Below are 17,873 nucleotides of genomic sequence, written 5' to 3' on the forward strand. Positions count from 1 at the left end.
CCGCGCTGGCCAATCAGCGCCCACGTGATCCCAGGCGGCCAATGAGGAGCGGTGAGGGAAAAAAGGCGGGAAAGGGCGGTGCTGGGGCTGCGATGGCGGCGGGGGGAGCGCGTTGGGGATCCCCTAAAGCCGTGTGCCCCATCCCCTGCCCCCCAAATCCACGCCATGTGCAATCCGTGCCCCGGCACGGACACAGGAGCCAGCCGAGCAAAGGGGGTTTACACCTCTCCTCCCTGCACAGAGGCTCCTTTTGGAGGACCCCCTCAGCCCCAGGCGCTCTTTTGGGGACCCCAATCCTGCCCCACACCCCACGCAGTCCCTACCCCAGCACAGATACCGGCACGAGTTGAGCAAAGGGGCTTTAGTTACCCCCCACTACCCCAGTACAGAGGCTCTTTTGGAGGACCCCACCCCCCAGCTCCAGGAGCTCTTTTTGTGACCCCCCCAGTCCCAGAACCTCTTTTGGGATCCCCACTGGGCACAGGGGCTCTTTTGGGGACACCCCCCCCCCAGGCCCAGGAGCTCTTTTGGGGTCCCGACTGGGCACAGGGGCTCTTTTGGGGAGCCCCTCAGCCCCAGGGGCTCTTTTGGGGACCCCAATCCTGCTCCACGCAGTTCCTACCCCAGCACCGACACCAGCACCAGTTGAGCAAAGGGGCTTTAGTTACCCTCTACCACCACAGCCCCAGGAGCTCTTCTGGAGACCCCCACATCCCCAGCAGCTCTTTTGGGGTCCCCACTGGGTACAGAGGCTCTTTTGCAGACCCCCATAACCCAGGGGCTCTTTTGGGGACCCCAATCTTGCCCCACACCCCATGCAGTCCCTACCCCAGCACAGACACCGGCACCACTTGAGCAAAGGGGCTTTATTGGGGGGCCTTGGGCACTGGGGGGGGGGTTACTAGCCTCCCCCCCAAGGCTCAGAGTCTCTTTTGGGGACCCCCCCAGCCCCCAGGGCTCTTTGGGGTCCCCCAGAGCAGCCTATGCATCGAGGCGGCAGAGGGGGCTGTCATAGACCATCTGGAGGTCGACGCGGTGCCCCACCAGCTCGCGGATGTTGTTGATGCCGTATTTGATCATGGTGGGGCTGTTGGAAATGGAGGGGGGGGGGTGTCAGAGAGAGGGTTTGGGGGCTCATCAGAGCCCCCCCCTACCCCTCCCCAGCCCTCACCGCTCCAGCGAGAGCCCCCACGCGATGACGGTGACGTTCTCGGGGAGCCCCATGGGCAGCAGCAGCTCCGGGCGGAAAATGCCTGAATTCCCCACTTCCACCCATTTCTTCAAGCCTGGTGGGTGGGGGGGTGGAAAATAGAGGTGAGGAGGGGGCCCAGTTTGTGGGGCACCCCAGAGACTCCCCAGAGAAAGGCCCCCACCCTATGGTGACAACTCAGAACCTCCCCACTCCATGGGGGCCCCCCAAAACCATCCAAACCAGGGCACTCCCATAAACCCTGCACTCTACTGGAGAAAAAATTTGCCCCCCCTCCGACCCGCCCCACAGAGAGGGAACCACACAGACACCTCCCCCTATAGGGGGACCCCCAGGGCCCCCCCATCCATGTGGGGAGCATATGCACACCCCCAATTCCCCCACCCCCCTGGACCCCCCCTCACCTTCGTGGTAGCTGAACACCTCCATGCTGGGCTCGGTGTAGGGGTTGTACGCTGGCTTGAACCGCAGCCGCGTGAGGCCTGGGGGGCGGCATGGGGAGGTGAGGGGGGGCCCTGGGGTGCCCCCAGTGTCCCCCCTAAACCCGCCCCCGTACCCAGTTTGGTGAAGAACTGGCGGAGGGTCCCCATGAGGTGGCCCAACGTGAGCCCCCGGTCGGCCACCACCCCTTCCACCTGATGAAACTCTGCCAAGTGCGTTGCGTCCAGGCTCTCATTTCGGAACACGCGGTCGATGGAGAAGTATTTGACGGGGGAGAACTTCTCCTGGGTGGGAGGGGGAGTCAGGTGAAAAATGGGGGGGTCATGGGGTCCCCAAAAATCCCATATGCCCCACAAATCTCCCCAAACAGCTTGCGTGCACCACAAACCCCTCCGTGTCTCCCAAAACCCCTCGTGTGCCTCCAAACCAGTTCTATCTCCAACTTTGATGGAGAAAACGGGAGAACTTCTTCTGGGAGAGCAAATAAGGGGGATCAGGGTGTCCCCAAAACCCCATGTGCTTCCCAAGTGGTCCCCAAACACCTTCATGTGCCCCTCCAAACTCCTCTGTGCCTTCCAAAACCCTTCATGTACCCCCTGCTGATACACAAATGCTTTATGAGGCTAAATTTCTACTGGGGGGGGGAAATGGGGGGATTGGGGGTCCCCCAAACCCCCTGTGTGCCCCCTTGACCACTTGTGTGTCCCCCAAAACCCCTTGTGTGCCCCCAAATCTCCCATATGCCCCCCAAGTCCCCCCAGTCGATGGAGAAGTACTTCACCCAGGAGAGCTTCACCAGAGGAAGAGGGGAAATAGGGGTCAGGGGGAGGAAATGGGGGGAAGGGGGTAGTCGAGGGGGGGCCAAAATCCCCTTTGTGCCCCCTCAACCCCTCGTGTGTCCCCTAAACCCACCATGCGTCCCCCAAAAGCCCTCGTGTGCCCCTCCAAGTCCCTCCAGTCAATGGAGAAGCAGTTCAAGGGCAAAACTTCTCCTGGGGTGGAGGGGAAGTGGTGGGGGGGTCAGAGGGAGAAAGGGGGGGTCAGAAGGGTCCCAAAACTCCTGGTGTGAACCCCTTGTGCACTCACAAACCTCCCATGTGCCCCCCAAAATCCCTTGTGGGCCCCCCAATCTCCCACATGCCCCCCAAGTCCCCTCAGTCAATGGAGAAGTACTTCACTCAGGAGAACTTCACCTGAGGAAGGGGGGAAATATGGGGGAGGGGGAGGAAATGCGGGGAAAAGGGGGCAGTCAAGGGGGTCCCCAAAACCCCTGTGTGTCCCCTTCGAATGCCCTGAGTCCCCCCGGACCTGCTTGGCCAGCTGGTAGAGCGCCCGGGCGCTGGCAGCCGTGGTGTGGGTGCGCAGCAGGTTCTTCCGCGCCTCCTCCAGCCGCCACTCGTATTTGTACCTGGAAGGAAGGGGGGAAATCAGTGGGGCAGGGGGTACACGGCCCCCCAAACCCCCCCCTCAGCCCCCCAAAACACCCCCCCCTCACCCCTGTGAGCCGTAACCGCCCTGCGAGTGGACCTTCTTCACCTTGGCCGTGTAGCCGGCCGGCAACACCGGGGCCTCGGCAGGGTCTGGGGGGCAGAAAGAAATGGGGGGGTCAGGGGGGTCTGGGGGGGGCAGCAAGGTTTGTGGGGCAACGATGGGGGAAGACAGGGGTGTCTGGGGGGGTCAGCAGGGATTGGGGGGCAGCAATGGGGGGCCTGGAGGGATCAGCAGGGTTTGGGGAGGTAGCAATGAGGGGGTTGGGGGATCTGAGGGGGGTCAGCAGGGTTTTGGGGGGCAGCAATGGGGAGCCTGGGGGGGTCAGCAGGGTTTGCGGGGCAACGATGGGGCAAACGGGGGCGTCTGGGGGGGCAGCAGGGTTTAGGGGGCAGCGATGGGGGGGTCTGAGGACTCTGGCGGGGGGTCAGCAGTGTTTGGGGGAGCCAGGGAGGTCTGGGGGGGCAGCAGGGCTTGGGGAGAGCAGCAATGGGGGAGTCACAGGGATCTGGGGGACAGACGGGTTTGGGGGTCAGAGATAAGGGGGGGGTTCAGTAGGACTCGGGGGGGATCAGGAAGTCTGGAGGGGTCAGCAGGGTTTGGGGGTGCAGTGATGGAGAAGTCAGCAGGATTTGCGGAGGTCAGCAGGGTTTTGGGGGTCATTGCTTTAGGGGGGGTCAGTGGGGTTTGAGGGGGCCCTGTTCATTCCGCGGGGGGGCAGTGGGGTTTGGGGGAGTCATCAGTTTGGGGGGACCCTATTCATTCTGGGCGGAGTAGTGGGGTTTGGGGGGGGTCATTGGTTTGGGGGGACCCTGTTCATTCTGCAGGGGGTCAGTGGGGTTTGGAGGAGTCAGGGGGACTTGGGGGGGGGATCACTGGTTTGGGGGGAGCCCCGTTCATTCGGGGGGTGTCAGTGGTTTTGGGCCCCCCACCCTGCAGGAAGAAGGTGTCGTGCTGGTCCCGCGCCGGGTGCTGCTGCGGCTGGAAGAGAGCGTCGAAATTCCAGAAGGAGCTCTCCACGAAGCGGTCGGTCGGCATCTCCGTGAATCTGGGGGGGGGGAAACGGTGGGAGGACCCCCCCGGACACCATGTCAATGGCAGGGGCAGCAGGGACCCCCCCCCACCCTCCCGGGGTGAGGGGACAGCGAGGAGGGGTCAGTGGGGACACCCCCGGGGTGAGGGGACAATGTGGGGGGCCAGCAGGGATCCCCCCGGGGTGAAGGGACAGTGGGGGGGGGCAGCAGGGACCCCCCCAGGGTGAGGGGACAGTGGGGGGGGGGGCAGCAGGGACCCCCCCGGGGTGAGGAGACAGCAAGGAGGGGACAGCAAAGACCCCCCCAATTTTGCCCCCCCCATTTTACCTCCCCTCACCCTACTTTGCCTCCCCCTTTGCCCCCTCCTCACCCCATTTCGAGCACCCCCCCATTCCATTTCCATCCCCTCCCCAGACTCCGCCCCCCCCCATTTTGCCCCTTCACTCTACATTTCCACCCCTCCACCAGACCCCCCCTCCCCAGGTTGAGGCCCCCCCCCCCCCCATTCTGCCCCCCCCTCACCCCATCTCGAGGAAGGCGCCCCGCAGCAGGGTCCGCACGCGCAACAGGGGGTGCAGGCGCCCGCAGGGGGGGGGCAGCCCCCGCGCCTGGAAATTGTATGGCTTGAATGCGAGATCGCGCCACGAACCCCTGAGGGGGGAAAAAGGGGGGGTCATGGGGGCAAAATAGGGGGGTCAGGAGGAAAAAATGGGGTTCACGGGGTAGGAAAGAGAGGGCAAGTGGTGCCATGAGTCTCTGGGGGGGGATACAAGGGGGTAAAACGGGGGGGCAAAAGGAGGGTGAGCACTACCGCGAACCCCAGAGGGGTCAGGGAGCAAAATGGGGGGGGTCAGAAGGGGCAAAATGGAGGCGGGGGGGGAAAAATGGGGTCGGGGAGGGGGGGAAGAGGAGTAGCTGCAGCTATGAGTCCCTGGGAGGGGACACGGGAGTCGGGGGGGGCAAAATGGGGGGGTGCAAAATAGGGATAGGGGGTAGGAAAGGGGGGCAGATACTGCCTTGAGTCCCTAGGGGGGGGAACAGGGGGTCGGGGGGGGCAAAACAGGGGGATCGGGGGGGCAAAATGGGGTCAGGGGGTAGGAAAGGGGACAGGTGCCATCATGAGTCCCTGGGGGGGGACATTGGGGTCAGGGGGGCAAAATGGGGGGGGGCAAGATAGGGGTGGGGGGTAGGAAAGGGGTGCAGATACTGTCTTGAGTCCCTGGGGGGGGACGAGGGGGGGGTCAAAACAGGGGGATCGGGGGGGCAAAATGGGGGCGGGGGGGCAAAACAGGGGTAAGGGGGGCAAAATGGGGGCAGGTGGTAGAAAAGGGGGGCAAATGCTGCCATGAGTCCCTGGAGGGGGGGTTCAGGAGGGAAAATGGGGGGGGCACAGGGGGCAACATGGTGGCGGGGGGGGTAAACGGGGGGGGCAGGTGCCGCCACGAGCCCCTATGGGGGGATCAGGGGGAGTCGGGGGGGGGGACAAAAGAGGGGGGCGTAGGGGGTAGGAAGGAGGAAAGGGGGGCAGAAGGGGGTGGATATGGGGTAGGAGGGGGGGGGTCAGGGGTCCCAATCCCCCCCCCTCACGTCGCGATCATCTCCGGCGTCAGTTCGGTCTCGGCGCGTGTCACGGCTGTGCTGAAAGCGCTGCCCTTGCGGATCCAGTAAGATTTGAGGGTGCTGGAGGGGACCAAGGGGGGGGGTCAGAGGGCACCCCCAAACCTCTGACCCCTCCTCTGACCCCCCCCAAACCTGCTCCCCCTTCCTGCCCCCTCAAAATGTGCCCCCTCTCTCCTCTGGCTCCCCTTAAACCAGCACACCACTCCCCCAGGGTCCCCCAAACCTGGCCCCCCCCTTTCCCGCACCCCCAAATGTGTGTTGGGGGGTCTGCCCCTCCCACTCTACCCCCATCCTGACCCCCCAACCTAATCCCTGCACTGTCCCCCCCCCTCTACCCCCCTAACCTGCCCCCCCCAACCTGACGCCTCCCTCTCCTGCCCCCCCAAAACTTTAACCCCAACCCCCCAATCTACCCCCAATGTCTCCCCCAATCCTGCCTCCAATCCTGCTCCCTCCCCCATGCCCCCCCAATCCTGCCCCCTCTCCCATACCCCCCCCGCCCCCCCAAATCTGCCCCCCCTTCCTGCACCCCCAAACGTGCGTGTCTCCCCCCGGCTCCCTCTAAACCAGTCCTATCTCCATGTACCCACATCAACACCCCTCTACCCCCATCCTGACCCCCAACTTACCCCCTGCTCTGTGCCCCCACCTCCTCTGCCCCCCCAAACCCCCCCCCCGTGTGTCCCCCCCCTGCACCCACACTTCGAGCAGCAGTTTCCTGCGTTTGAGCTCGCTGCGCTCGCGCTCGGGCAGCGCCTCGGCCTCGCCGCGCTGCACCCGCTGCAGGCTCTGCTGCACCCCGTCCTGCACCTCGGGCACCTGGGGGGGCACGGGGGGGGGGGGCTGCAACAGAGACACCCCCCCAGACACGAGGAACCCACCCAACCACAGGTACCCCCTCGCCATGTCCTGTACCTCGGGGACCTTTGGGGGGGCTGCAACAGAGACACCCCCACCCTGTATCCCCCCATGACCCCAGACCCCCCCCTGTGTCGTCCCCCCCCCAAGCTCCTGGGAACCCTGTCTTTGTATCCCCCCCCTCCGTGGTCCAGGGGACCCCCCCGTATCCCCCCATGACCCTAGACCCCCCCCACCAGTGTCCCCCCATCTCCTGGGAACCCTGTCCTTGTGTGTCCCCCCCCTTCCCGGTCCAGGCCCCCCTACCCTGTATCCCCCCATGATCCCTGACCCCCCCCATAAGTCCCCCCCCCCAAGCTCCTGGGAACCCTGTCCTTGTGTGTGTGTCCCCCATGGTCCAGGGGACCCCCCCCTATGACCCCAGACCCCCCCCCACATCGCCCCCCCCAATGACACTCACAGCGCGCAGGACTCGGGCCCCCCCGGGCCCCCCCTTCTCCAATCGCACCCACTTGTTGGCCATGGCCTTGTTGAAGCCTACAGAGCCCCCCGGAAGCTTCTGGGGGGGGGGGAGAGGTGGTGTCAGGGCACGGGGACCCCCCCACTGTGTCCCCCCCCCCATCCTCGTACCCCTCCTCGGTGTGTGCCCCCCCCGATGCCCCCCATTCCCAGTGCCCCCCCAATACCAGCCCCCCCCCCCCCCCAATTCCTGGTGCCCCCTCCCCAACATCAGTCCCCCTCCCTCATTCTCGGTGCCCCCTCCCCAATATCAGTCCCCCCTCCATTCCCGGTACCCCCTCCCCAATATCAGCCCCCCCCTCCATTTTCCGGGTCCGTCCCCCCCACCCCGTTCCCGGTGCCCCCCCTCACCATGGCCTCGGGTTGGGGCACCCCCCCCTCCGGGAGGCTCCGGAACAGCCGCACCTCGGGGCTCCCGTCCCGCAGCACCGCGATCCCCTCGGGGCTGAGCTCCCACCGCCGGGCGGCGCGCGGCTCCGCTTCGATCACCTGCGGAACCGGGAACCGGCGTGGGAACCGCGAACCGGCACCGGGAACCACGAACCGGCGTGGGAACCGCGAACCGGCGTGGGAACCGCGAACCGGCGTGGGAACCGGGATTCGGCATGAGAACCGGCGTAGGAACCGGCAACCGGCACGGGGAACCGGGACGGCAACCGAGAACTGTCATGGGAACCGGCGTGGGAACAAGGAACCAGCACGGGAGCAGGGATGGCAGCCGGCATGGGAACCGGGAACCGGCACCAGGATGGCAACCGGCATGGGACCGGGAACCGGCATAGGACCCGGGATTCGGCACGGGAATCGGCGTGGGAATGGGGAACCGGCATCGGGCATGTGAACCGGAATGGGAACTGGGAACCGGCATGGGAACCGGGATCGGGAACCGGGAACTGACATAGGAACCTGGATAGGAACCGGGAATTGGCACCGGCATCAGGAACCGGTACCAGGATCAGCCCCGGGATCAGCATCACCACCACCAGCAGCAGCACCGGGAACTGGGAACCGGCACCGAGAGCAGCACCGGGAACTGGGAACCGGCAGCGAGAGCACTACCGCCATCCGCACGGAGGACACCGGTATGAGTGTCAGCACCAGCATCGGCGGCACTGGGACTTGGCACCAACACCGATATCAGCACCGGAAACGACACAGGCACCGATATCAGCACCGGCGTCAACACCAACGGCACCGGGTTGGGTACCGGGAGCGGCACCGGCAACAGCAGCGCGGGGAGCGGCACGGGCACCGGGATCAGCACCGGCAACAGCAAGATGAGCACCGAGTGCGACACTGGTGACACCGAGATCAGCACCGGGAGCCGCACGGGCAGCAGCACCGGCGACACCGGGAGCAGCACCGGGGGCCGCACTAGCATCAGCAGCACCGGGAGCAGCACAGGCACCACAATCAGTCCCGGCGACACCGGGAGCAGCACAGGCACCATAATCAGTCCCGGCGACACCGGGAGCCGCCCCGGGAGCGGCAGCACCGGCACCGGCAGCACCGGGAGCAGCAGTTCCGCCGCCCCCCGCCCCAGTCCGCACCTCCCCGAGCGCTTGAAGGCTCTTGACGGCGCCCACGAGCGTCTGGTGGTCGAGGCCGAGCGCGGCGGCCGCCTCGAGGCTGCAGAGGCCGCCGCCGGGCGCCTCCTCCCGCTCCAGGCGCTGCAGCAGCAGCTCCGCCACGCTGGGCGACATTGCGGCGGCCGGAAGTGCTCCACGCTCCCGCCGGAAGCGCCTATGCCATGTGGGGGAAGGGGGAGCGGGGGGGCGGGGCAAGCGGAGCGCGGCGCTATGTTGAGTGTGGCTGAAGCGCTCTATTGAGTGTGGCGCGGCGCCATGTTGAGTGTGTCTGTGACGCCATCTTAGGTGTGGCGGGTCACACCCCCCCTCAATTGAGGCTGTCCGGGTGCCATCTTGAGTGCGGCGCGGCGCCATCTTGGGTGTGGCGGGCTCCGGCTGCGGTGATGCTGACCCCGAGCATCCCGTTGCCATAGCGACAGCCCCTCAGTCGGTACTCGGGGACCGGGGTTTCACCCCCCGCGATATGACGTCATTATTGCGTCATCGCACCGTATAAGGTCATGAACCCCCTGTGTCCCCCCTTGCCTTACTTGCTGGTGTCAGTACTATTATGGGATGGTAAACCCCTAATATTCTTTTTCTTGGTGGTATCGTGAGTAAAAAGGACATAATATTCCTGGGTTTGGTACTATTATGGGATAGTGGGGCCATAGTATCCCTGTTTATGGTAATGTTACGGATAACAGCACCGCAATACACCTGCTCGTGGTGTTATTATGGGATGGCAAGGCTGCACCACCCTTGCTCCCAGTTCTATTAATGATGGTGAACGCGTAATACCTGGGAAAAAAATTAGGAGAAAAATAACAAAGTGGAGGGAAAGTGAGGGAAAAAGAAGGAAGAGAGGAAAAAAAGGAGGGAAAACCGAGGGGAAAGAGTGGAAAGTGAGGAGAAAAGGGGAAAACTGAGGGAGAAAGGGGAAAACTGGGGGAGAAAAGGCAAAACTGGGGGAGAAAAGGTGAAAACTAAGGGAAAAGAATAATATACCTGGGTATTGTGTGCTACTATGAACGATGAACTAATACTACTCCTATTCTTGGTGCTATTATGGGATGGTGAGTCCATAATATTCCTGTTCTTCGTGTTATTATGGGTGGCAAAGCCATTGTATCCCCGTTCCTGGTACTATTACAGGGGGTGGCGCAATATCGCCCCTGTTTCCTGTGCTATCATGGGATGGCAAGTTCGTGATATACCTGTTCCTGGTGCTATTGCAACCAGCGAGCCCATAATAATCCTGGATTTGGTGCTATTATGGAGCGGTGAGGCCATAATTTCCCCGTTCTTGGTGTTATTATGGACAGTAAACCCATAATATCTGCTTTCTTTGTGGTATTGTGGATCACAACACCATAATATTGCTCTTCCCAGTACTATTAAAGGCCAGCGAGCCCATAAAGGTGCTGTTCCTAGTGCTATTATGGGATGGTAAAGCCGTACTACCCCTGTTCCCAGTGCTATTAATGACGGTGTGTCCATAATATCACTGTTTTTGGTGCCATTACAGAATGGTGAACCCATGGTATCCATATTCCCGGTGCTACAATTGACAGTGAGCCCATCATATCTCTGCTCCCAATGCTATTAAGGACGATGAGCCCATAGTACTCCTGTTCTTGGTGCTATTATGGGATGGTGAGTCCATAACATCCTTGTTCCTATTCCTTTATGGATGATAAGCTGATAACATCGCTGCTCCTGATGCTACCATGGGATGGCAAGCTCGCAACATACCTGTTCCTGGTGCTATTACAGCTAGTGAGCCTACAATATTCTTGGTTTTGGTGCTATTATGGGATGGCGAGGCCACACTATCCCTGTTGCTGATGCTCTTAAGGATGGTCAGCCCATAATATCCCATTTCTTCGCGGTATTACGAATAACAAGACTATAATATTCCTATTCCTGGTGCTATTAGAGGGCGGCGAGCTTATAACGCTCCTGGCGCTATTATGGGATGGAAAACCCCCACCGCCCCGTGGGCGCCTGTCCCTTTAAGCGCGCCCCTGCCCCACGTGACCCCGTCGCGCGCGCGCGCGGGAGGGAGGGGGGGAGGGAGAGAGGGGGGGGGGGCGTCTCCCTCCGCACGCGTGGTCGCTGCCGATTGGCCGTCGCGCTCAGCCAATGGGCATCGGCCATCTGGGACGCCAACGTTCGGGGGCGCCGCGGGCGGGCTCTGAGCCAATGGGAGCGCGCGGCGCGGGAGCGCGAGCCAATGGGCGGCGCGAGGGGGCGGGACCTAAGGCCGCCCGCATATAAAAGGGCTCGAAGGCAGCGGCGGAGCCGCAGTGTCCGGAGAAGGAGCGCGTTGGAAGCGGGAGCGCCCCCTCTTCCCCCCACCCCCAGCAGCCATGAGCCGCCCCCGCAGCGCCCCCCGACTCACCGACGTTGTCCTCCTCTTTCTTCTCTTGGCATCGGCGGCCGCCGAGCCCGCCCAGTTCTTCAGGGAGGAGTTCGGGGATGGAGGTGAGGGCGGGGGGAGAGGCCTGAGAGGAGGGGTGGGGGCGAAGGGAGGGCCTCCCCCCTCAGGTGGGGGCGAAAGGGGGGCCTTCCCCCTCTATTGGGGGTCTCCCTCCCTCAGTTGGGGGCGAATGGGGACCTCCCTCCCTCAAGTGGGGGCGAATGAGGGGGATTTCCCCCTCAGTTGGAGACGAAGGAGGGGGGCCTTCCCCCTCAGTTGGGGGTCTCCCTCCCTCAGTTGGGGGCGAAGGGGGTCCCCCCCTCAATTGGGGGCAAAGGGGGTTCCTGGGGGATCCTCTAAGGTGGGAGGGACTTGGGGTTCCCCGGAGGTGGAGGGGGATGTGGAGGGGGATGTGGGGAGGCCCTCTAAGGTAGGGGCGATGATCTGGGGTCCCTCCTACGGTGTGCAGATCTCTGAGGTGGAAGGAATGGAAGGGGGGGGAGGGGGGGGCTGAGGCCGGTTTTGTGGGACCTTTGAAGTGAAGGGGGGTCTGGGGGCTTCCCCTGAGGTGGAGAGGACTTTGGGGTACCCAGATATAGAGGATCGATCTCGGGTGCTTCTCTGAGATGGTGGAATCTGGGGGTCCTCTGAGGTGGAAGGGGTGGAAAAAGGGGGTCCCTAAGATGGGGGGGGGGGCTGAGGGGGATCTTGGGGTTCCCATGACGCAGAGGGGATGGAAGAGGGGAGCCCTGAGATAGAGAAGGGATCTGGGGGTCTCCTGTGAGTTGGGGGGCTGTGGGGTCTCCTGAGGTAAAGGGAATAGGGAGGTGGGAGAGGCTGAAACGCAAGTAATTGGGGGTGCCCTGAGGTAGAAGGAATGGGGGGTGGGGGCTGAGGGGGGGGTCTTGGGGATCCCCTGAGGTGGAGAGGATGGGAAAAGGGGTCATTGAGGTCGAGGGCGCGTCTGCAGGTCCTCTGAGGTGGAGACGATAGCAGAGGTGACCTCTGAGTTGGAGAGAGATTTGGGGTGGGGGCACACCTGAGGGTCCTCTGAGGTGAAGAGGTCCCTGAGGAAGGGAGAGGGATTTGGGGGCGCCCCTGAGTTGGAGAAGATGGAAGAGGGGATTCCTGAAACGGAGTGGGATCTTCTGAGGTGGAGAGAAAAGAAGGGGTCCCTAAGATGGGGAGGGGCTGAGGAGGATGTAGGGGGGCGTTGGGGGTCTCCTCAGGTGGAGGGGATGGGGGGAGTCCCCAAGATGGACAACTGAAAGCGTCTCGGGGGCTCCTTTGAGATGGGGAGGAACTGAGGGGGGGATTGAGAAAGCTCTTGAGGTGGAGGGAATGGAAGAAGTGGGGGTCCCGGAGAGTGAAAGGGGATTTGGGAAAAGCAGCAAGACCTGAGATGGTTGTTCAGGTGGAGAAGATCTCGGGGAGGGAGGCTTGGAGGGACCTGGAGGGGCTCTTCTGCGGTGGGGTGGGTTTTGGGGGGGTCTCGGAGATGGAGGGAGGTTGTAGTGGACCCAAGTTGTCCCCCATGATAGTGCGAGATGGCGGCTGAGATAGAGAGGGGCTGGGGGCGGATCTGGGGGGGGTCTCTGAGGTGGAGGAGGGGGGATGTCTGTGGATCCCCTGAGATAGAGGGGGGCTGGGGGGAGGGTCTCCTGGATCCCCTAAGACTCAGAGAGACTGAGGGGTCCTCTCGGGTGAGGGGAACCGGGGGGGTCTTTGATGGGTCCCCGATCCTGGTGCTGGGTGGGGTCCAGAGGGGTCCTGGGTGCTGAGCACTCCCTTCCACAGATGCCTGGACGAGCCGGTGGGTGGAATCCAAGCACAAACCGGATTATGGGCGCTTCGTTCTCTCCGCTGGGAAGTTCTACGGAGATGCCGAGAAGGACAAAGGTGAGGAGAGACCCCGGGACGGATTGGGGACCCCTAGGAGTGGGCAGAGACCCCCCGGGGTGGGACATGGACTCTGGTATCCGAGCCCACCCCATTCCACAGGGCTCCAGGTGAGCCAAGACACGTGGTTTAATGTGCTCTTAGCGCACTTCAGGTCGTTCAACAGTTGTGGGTGTGGGCATGGACCCCCCCGGATGGGGCAGAGACCCCTGTATCCAGACCCCCCACATCCCAGCACCACCCATACCCCTTGTGGGGCTGCAGACGTGCAGTTCCATACATTCTCGGCATAGTTTGAGCTGTTCAGCAACCACAGCGGTGGGGCAGGGACCCCCCCCAGAACAGGACAGGACCCCCCTAGCTGGGCGGGAGCCGCTGGGTTGGGACAGGGACCCCAATATATGAGCCCCCCACGTTCCAATGCTGCTATAGACGAGCCAGGATGTGTGGTTCTATGCACTCTTGGTGAACTTCGAGCTGTTCAGCAGCTGTGGGTGCAGGCAGGGACCCACAGGATGGGACAGAACCCCCCCAAAACCAGGCAGGGCCCCCGGGTTGGAGCAAGGATCCCCTTATCCAGGCCTGCCATGTCCTGCAGGGCTGCAGACGAGTCGAGACGTGTGGTTCTGCACGCTTGGAGCCATTCAGCAGCCACGGCTGTGGGCTGTGACCCCCAGGATGGGGCAAATGCCCCCTGTATCCATGTCCCCTGTGTCCAAACCCCACCCGTGTCCCCCCAGGGCTGCAGACGAGCCAGGACGCGCGGTTTTACGCGCTCTGAGCACACTTCAAGCTGTTCAGCAGCCACGGCTGTGGGCTGTGACCCCCAAGATGGGGCAAATCCCCCCTGTATCCATGTCCCCTGTGTCCAAACCCCACCCGTGTCCCCCCAGGGCTGCAGACGAGCCAGGACGCGCGGTTTTACGCGCTCTCGGCACGCTTCGAGCCGTTCAGCAACCGCGGGCGCACGCTGGTGGTGCAGTTCAGCGTGAAACACGAGCAAGGCATCGACTGCGGCGGCGGCTACGTCAAACTCTTCCCCGCCAGCCTGGACCAGCAGGACATGCACGGCGACTCCCCGTACAACATCATGTTCGGTGGGTGCGCGCCCCTCCTTGCGCCCCCTCATTTAGGGGTGCTCCCCTCATGCCCTCCTCTCCTTGCCCCTAATTTTGGGGCACCCTCTTTATTCTCCCTTTTGTTTTGGGGGTTTCTCTCCACCCCTCTTTGCTCTGTGTTTTGGGGGAGTCCCTCTCCACCCTTCTTTGCTCTCTGTTTTGGGGGTTCCTCTCCACCCTTTGCTCTTCTGTTTTGGGGCACCTCCTCCCCCCCAACTCCTTTTGGGGCACCCTCCTTGCTCCGTGTTATCGTTTCAGGGACCCCTCACTCTTCCCTTGTCCTGTTTGTGTTTCGGGGCGCCTCCTCCCCTCACTCCTCATTTTGGGGTACTCTTCTCACTCCATCTCTTGCGTTTGGGGCACTTGTGTTTTGGGGGACCAACACTTTCAGCCTCACGCTCTATATTTTGGGGGGGCATCGTCCCCCCTCCTTGTTGCTCCCTTGTGTTTGGGGGCACCCCTTGTTAATGGGATCCCACATGCATTTGGGGTGACACCCTCGTGTTTTGGGGGTGCCCTCTCTTTGTGCTCTCGTGTTTTGGGGGGGGTCCTTGGTTTCAGAGCCTCCCCTTTCTCACAATCCTTTGTTGCTTTTTAGGCTTCTCACAGCCCCCCTGCGTTTTGGGATTGTGCCCCTTCCGCGCCCCTCCTTCATTTGGGGGTGCCCCTGTCTCTCTTTATCCCCCCTTTTTTTTGGGGAGGGGGGTGGCTGACCCCTCTTTCCCTCTCTGTTTTTGAAGGTTGTGCCCCTCGCTGCCCTTTGCATGTGGGGTGCTCCCCCCTTTGTTTTTGCCTCTCCCCTCCCTTTTCACCCCCATTGCATTTGGGTGGTCCCTTCCTCCTCTTTTCCTGCTTTGTTTTGGGCCTCCCCCCTTCCCGCCCCCCACCTCTTTTTGGGGGTACCCCCCTCACCCCCTTTTGATCCCACCAGGCCCCGATATCTGCGGCCCCGGCACCAAGAAGGTCCATGTCATCTTCAACTACAAAGGGAAGAACGTGCTCATCAACAAAGACATCCGCTGCAAGGTGGGGGGCTCGAGGGGGGGCTCGGGAGGGCTTTGTGGGATGTGGGGACCCCCCCTGACCCCCTCTTTTTCAGGACGATGAGTTCTCGCACTTGTACACGTTGGTGGTGAGGCCGGACAACACGTATGAGGTGAAGATCGACAACGCACGTGTGGAGGGGGGGAGCCTCGAGGAGGACTGGGATTTCCTGCCCCCCCGCAAAATCAAGGACCCCAGCGCCCACAAACCCGACGACTGGGACGAGCGCCCCAAGATCGATGACCCCGAGGACAGCAAGCCCGAGGTGGGGGGGGGCCTCTGGATGGACTTTGGGGGGGCTGGGGACAAGGTTTGGCCTCTGGGGATGAGAGAAACCTGAGGAGGGGGTCTCTGAGGGGCGGGGTGGGGGCTCTGGGTGGACTTGGGGGGCTGCAGGACTGGGAGAAACATGGCGGGGGGGCTTTGGGGGGCTCTGGAAGGAGTTTAGGGAATGGGGGGGGGGGGCTGTGGGGATGGGAGAAACCTGAGGTGGGGGGTTGGAGGGACTATGGGGGACTGAGTGGGGTGGCTGGGGCTCTGGGTGGACTTTGGGGGGCAGGAGGGGGGGGCTGCAGGACTAGGAGAAACAGGAGGTGGGGGGGTCTGGAAGGACTTTGAGGGGCTGCAAGGGTCGAGGGGGGGGCTCTGGATGGATTTTGGGAGGCTGGGGGGGGCTGAAGGGCTGTGAGAAACTTGAGGTGGAGACTCTGGGGGGGGCTGCATAACTGGGAGAAACCTGAAGTGGGGTTTTGGGGGTGTTTGGGGAGGTCGGGGGGGGACTGGAAAAGAGGAGGTGTTGGCAGGGGTCTCTATGGGGGTCCCCCGCACCCCCCAGGACTGGGACAGACCCGAGGTGGGGAACACTGGGCGGGTAGTGGAGGGGGTTTGGGGGGGGCTGTGGGGCAGTGGGGAGGTCAGGGGGGGCTGCAGGGTGGTTGGGGGGGATCTCTATGGGGGTCTCAGACCCCCCTGAAGCCCTCTTGCATCCCCGTCCCCCCCTCCAGGACTGGGACAAACCTGAGCACATCCCGGACCCCGATGCCAAGAAGCCGGAGGACTGGGATGAGGAGATGGATGGGGAGTGGGAGCCCCCTGTGATCCAGAACCCCGAGTACAAGGTGGGTGGAGGTCTGGGGGGGGGCTGCGGGGGGTGCTGAGACCCCTGTTCTGACCCCCCCCGGTCCCCCCCTCCCCCCAGGGCGAATGGCGGCCCCGGCAGATCGACAACCCAGCCTACAAGGGCAAGTGGGTGCACCCCGAGATCGACAACCCCGAGTACAGCCCCGACCCTCTGCTCTACTCCTACGACAGCTTCGGTGTCATCGGCCTCGACCTCTGGCAGGTGGGTTGGGGGGCTTGTGGCCCCCTCTTGGGACCCCTGAACCCCCTTGGGACCCCCAAGCCTTCTCGGAGCCCCCCTTGGGGGCTTTGAGACCCCTTGAACCCTGCCAAATTCCATCAAATCTCCAGCTTTGGAGTCATTAGCTTTGGCCTCTGGCAGGTGGGTGGGGAGCTTCTGGTCCCCCCGGGACCTCGCCAGGACCCCTGAACTCCCTTGGGACCCCCAAACCGTCTCGGACCCCCCTGCGGGCTTTGAGAACTCTTGAACCCCCTAGCTCCTACATAATTGACCTCAGCCTCTGGCATGTGGGTGGGGGGAGGATTGGGGGTCCCTGTACCCTCTCTCAGGTTTTTTTTTTTACCCCAATTTTCCCCCCCAGGTGAAATCTGGGACGATCTTTGACAACTTCTTGCTGGCGGATGATGAAAAGCTGGCGGAGGAGATCGGCAACGAGACCTGGGGGGCTACCAAGGTATGTGGGGGGGCCCTGGGACCCCCAGGTGCCTCCAAGCCCCTCCCAGGGGAGATGAAGGGGTGGGAAGGAATGGGGCACCCCCCGTCTTGTTACCCCTGCATGCCCCAATCTCGTCTGTGACCCCGGTGCCCCCTGAACCCCTGGGCCTCCCCCAAACCCCCCGGTGCCCCCTGAACCCCTGGGCCTCCCCCAAACCCCCCGGCCCCCTCCCCACTGCCTGGGGACCCCCAGTTCCTGCCCCATAGGCCTCCTCCACGCCCCCTCCTCACTGTCTTCCCCCTTCGTCCCTGCAGGATGCGGAGCGGAAGATGAAAGAGCAACAGGATGAGGAGCAGCGGCGGCAGCAGGAGGAGGAGGAGAAGCAGCGCAAGGAGGAAGAGGGGGAGGAGGAGGGGGACGGGGAGGAGGAAGAAGACGACGATGAGGAGGAGGAAGCGGAGGCGGCGCCGCGGGACGAGCTCTGAACGCGCCCCGCTCGGTCTCTGTGAGACCCGGACTCTTTTCTAGGGGCGGCGCCGTGGGCACCGGGGCGGGGGTGGGGGAGGTTGGGGGGGGCACCGGTGGGGGGGGGCGGTGCCGGTTCCCATTAAATTAACGCTTGGTCCCGGAATTGACCCGCGCCATGTTGAGCCGCGCCGCCATTTTGTGTCCTGTCACGTGACCGTGGGCTTTTGCGTGTTGCCTCGTGTGTCACGTGAAGGGGATATGAGTCACGTGTTGGGGTCTGTCACGTGATCGCGCCATGCGCGGGCTTGCCAGCGTCACGTGATACAGGCGCCATGCGCGGGTTTCCAGCGTCACGGGGGGGGGGGGGAGGAGGAAACAAGACGCCGTT

The 17,873-nt window shown here is 63.2% G+C and overlaps 2 protein-coding genes across 2 annotated transcripts; one reads left to right on the top strand and one right to left on the bottom strand.

The window, feature by feature from the left end:
- Window positions 1-844: 844 nt before the first annotated feature.
- FARSA (phenylalanyl-tRNA synthetase subunit alpha) lies at window positions 845-8,896 on the bottom strand. Its single transcript, XM_054051808.1, has 13 exons — window positions 8,721-8,896; window positions 7,522-7,659; window positions 7,112-7,210; window positions 6,494-6,612; window positions 5,761-5,853; window positions 4,696-4,824; window positions 4,072-4,187; window positions 3,147-3,231; window positions 2,960-3,059; window positions 1,767-1,935; window positions 1,615-1,692; window positions 1,172-1,286; window positions 845-1,087 (listed from the first exon to the last, which is right to left on the bottom strand). Exons 1-13 carry the CDS (start codon window positions 8,871-8,873, stop codon window positions 982-984), a joined length of 1,500 nt encoding a protein of 499 aa, XP_053907783.1. The 5' UTR covers window positions 8,874-8,896; the 3' UTR covers window positions 845-981.
- A 2,148-nt stretch (window positions 8,897-11,044) lies between these two features.
- On the top strand, window positions 11,045-17,517 carry CALR (calreticulin). Its single transcript, XM_054051819.1, has 9 exons — window positions 11,045-11,225; window positions 12,958-13,059; window positions 13,953-14,156; window positions 15,109-15,203; window positions 15,277-15,486; window positions 16,226-16,339; window positions 16,420-16,563; window positions 16,943-17,035; window positions 17,332-17,517. The coding sequence occupies exons 1-9, from the start codon at window positions 11,111-11,113 to the stop codon at window positions 17,500-17,502; spliced, it is 1,248 nt and encodes a 415-aa protein (XP_053907794.1). The 5' UTR covers window positions 11,045-11,110; the 3' UTR covers window positions 17,503-17,517.
- The last annotated feature ends 356 nt before the right edge of the window (window positions 17,518-17,873 follow it).

This window comes from Cuculus canorus, chromosome 30, assembly GCF_017976375.1.
Source record: "Cuculus canorus isolate bCucCan1 chromosome 30, bCucCan1.pri, whole genome shotgun sequence".
NCBI lineage: Eukaryota > Metazoa > Chordata > Aves > Cuculiformes > Cuculidae > Cuculus > Cuculus canorus.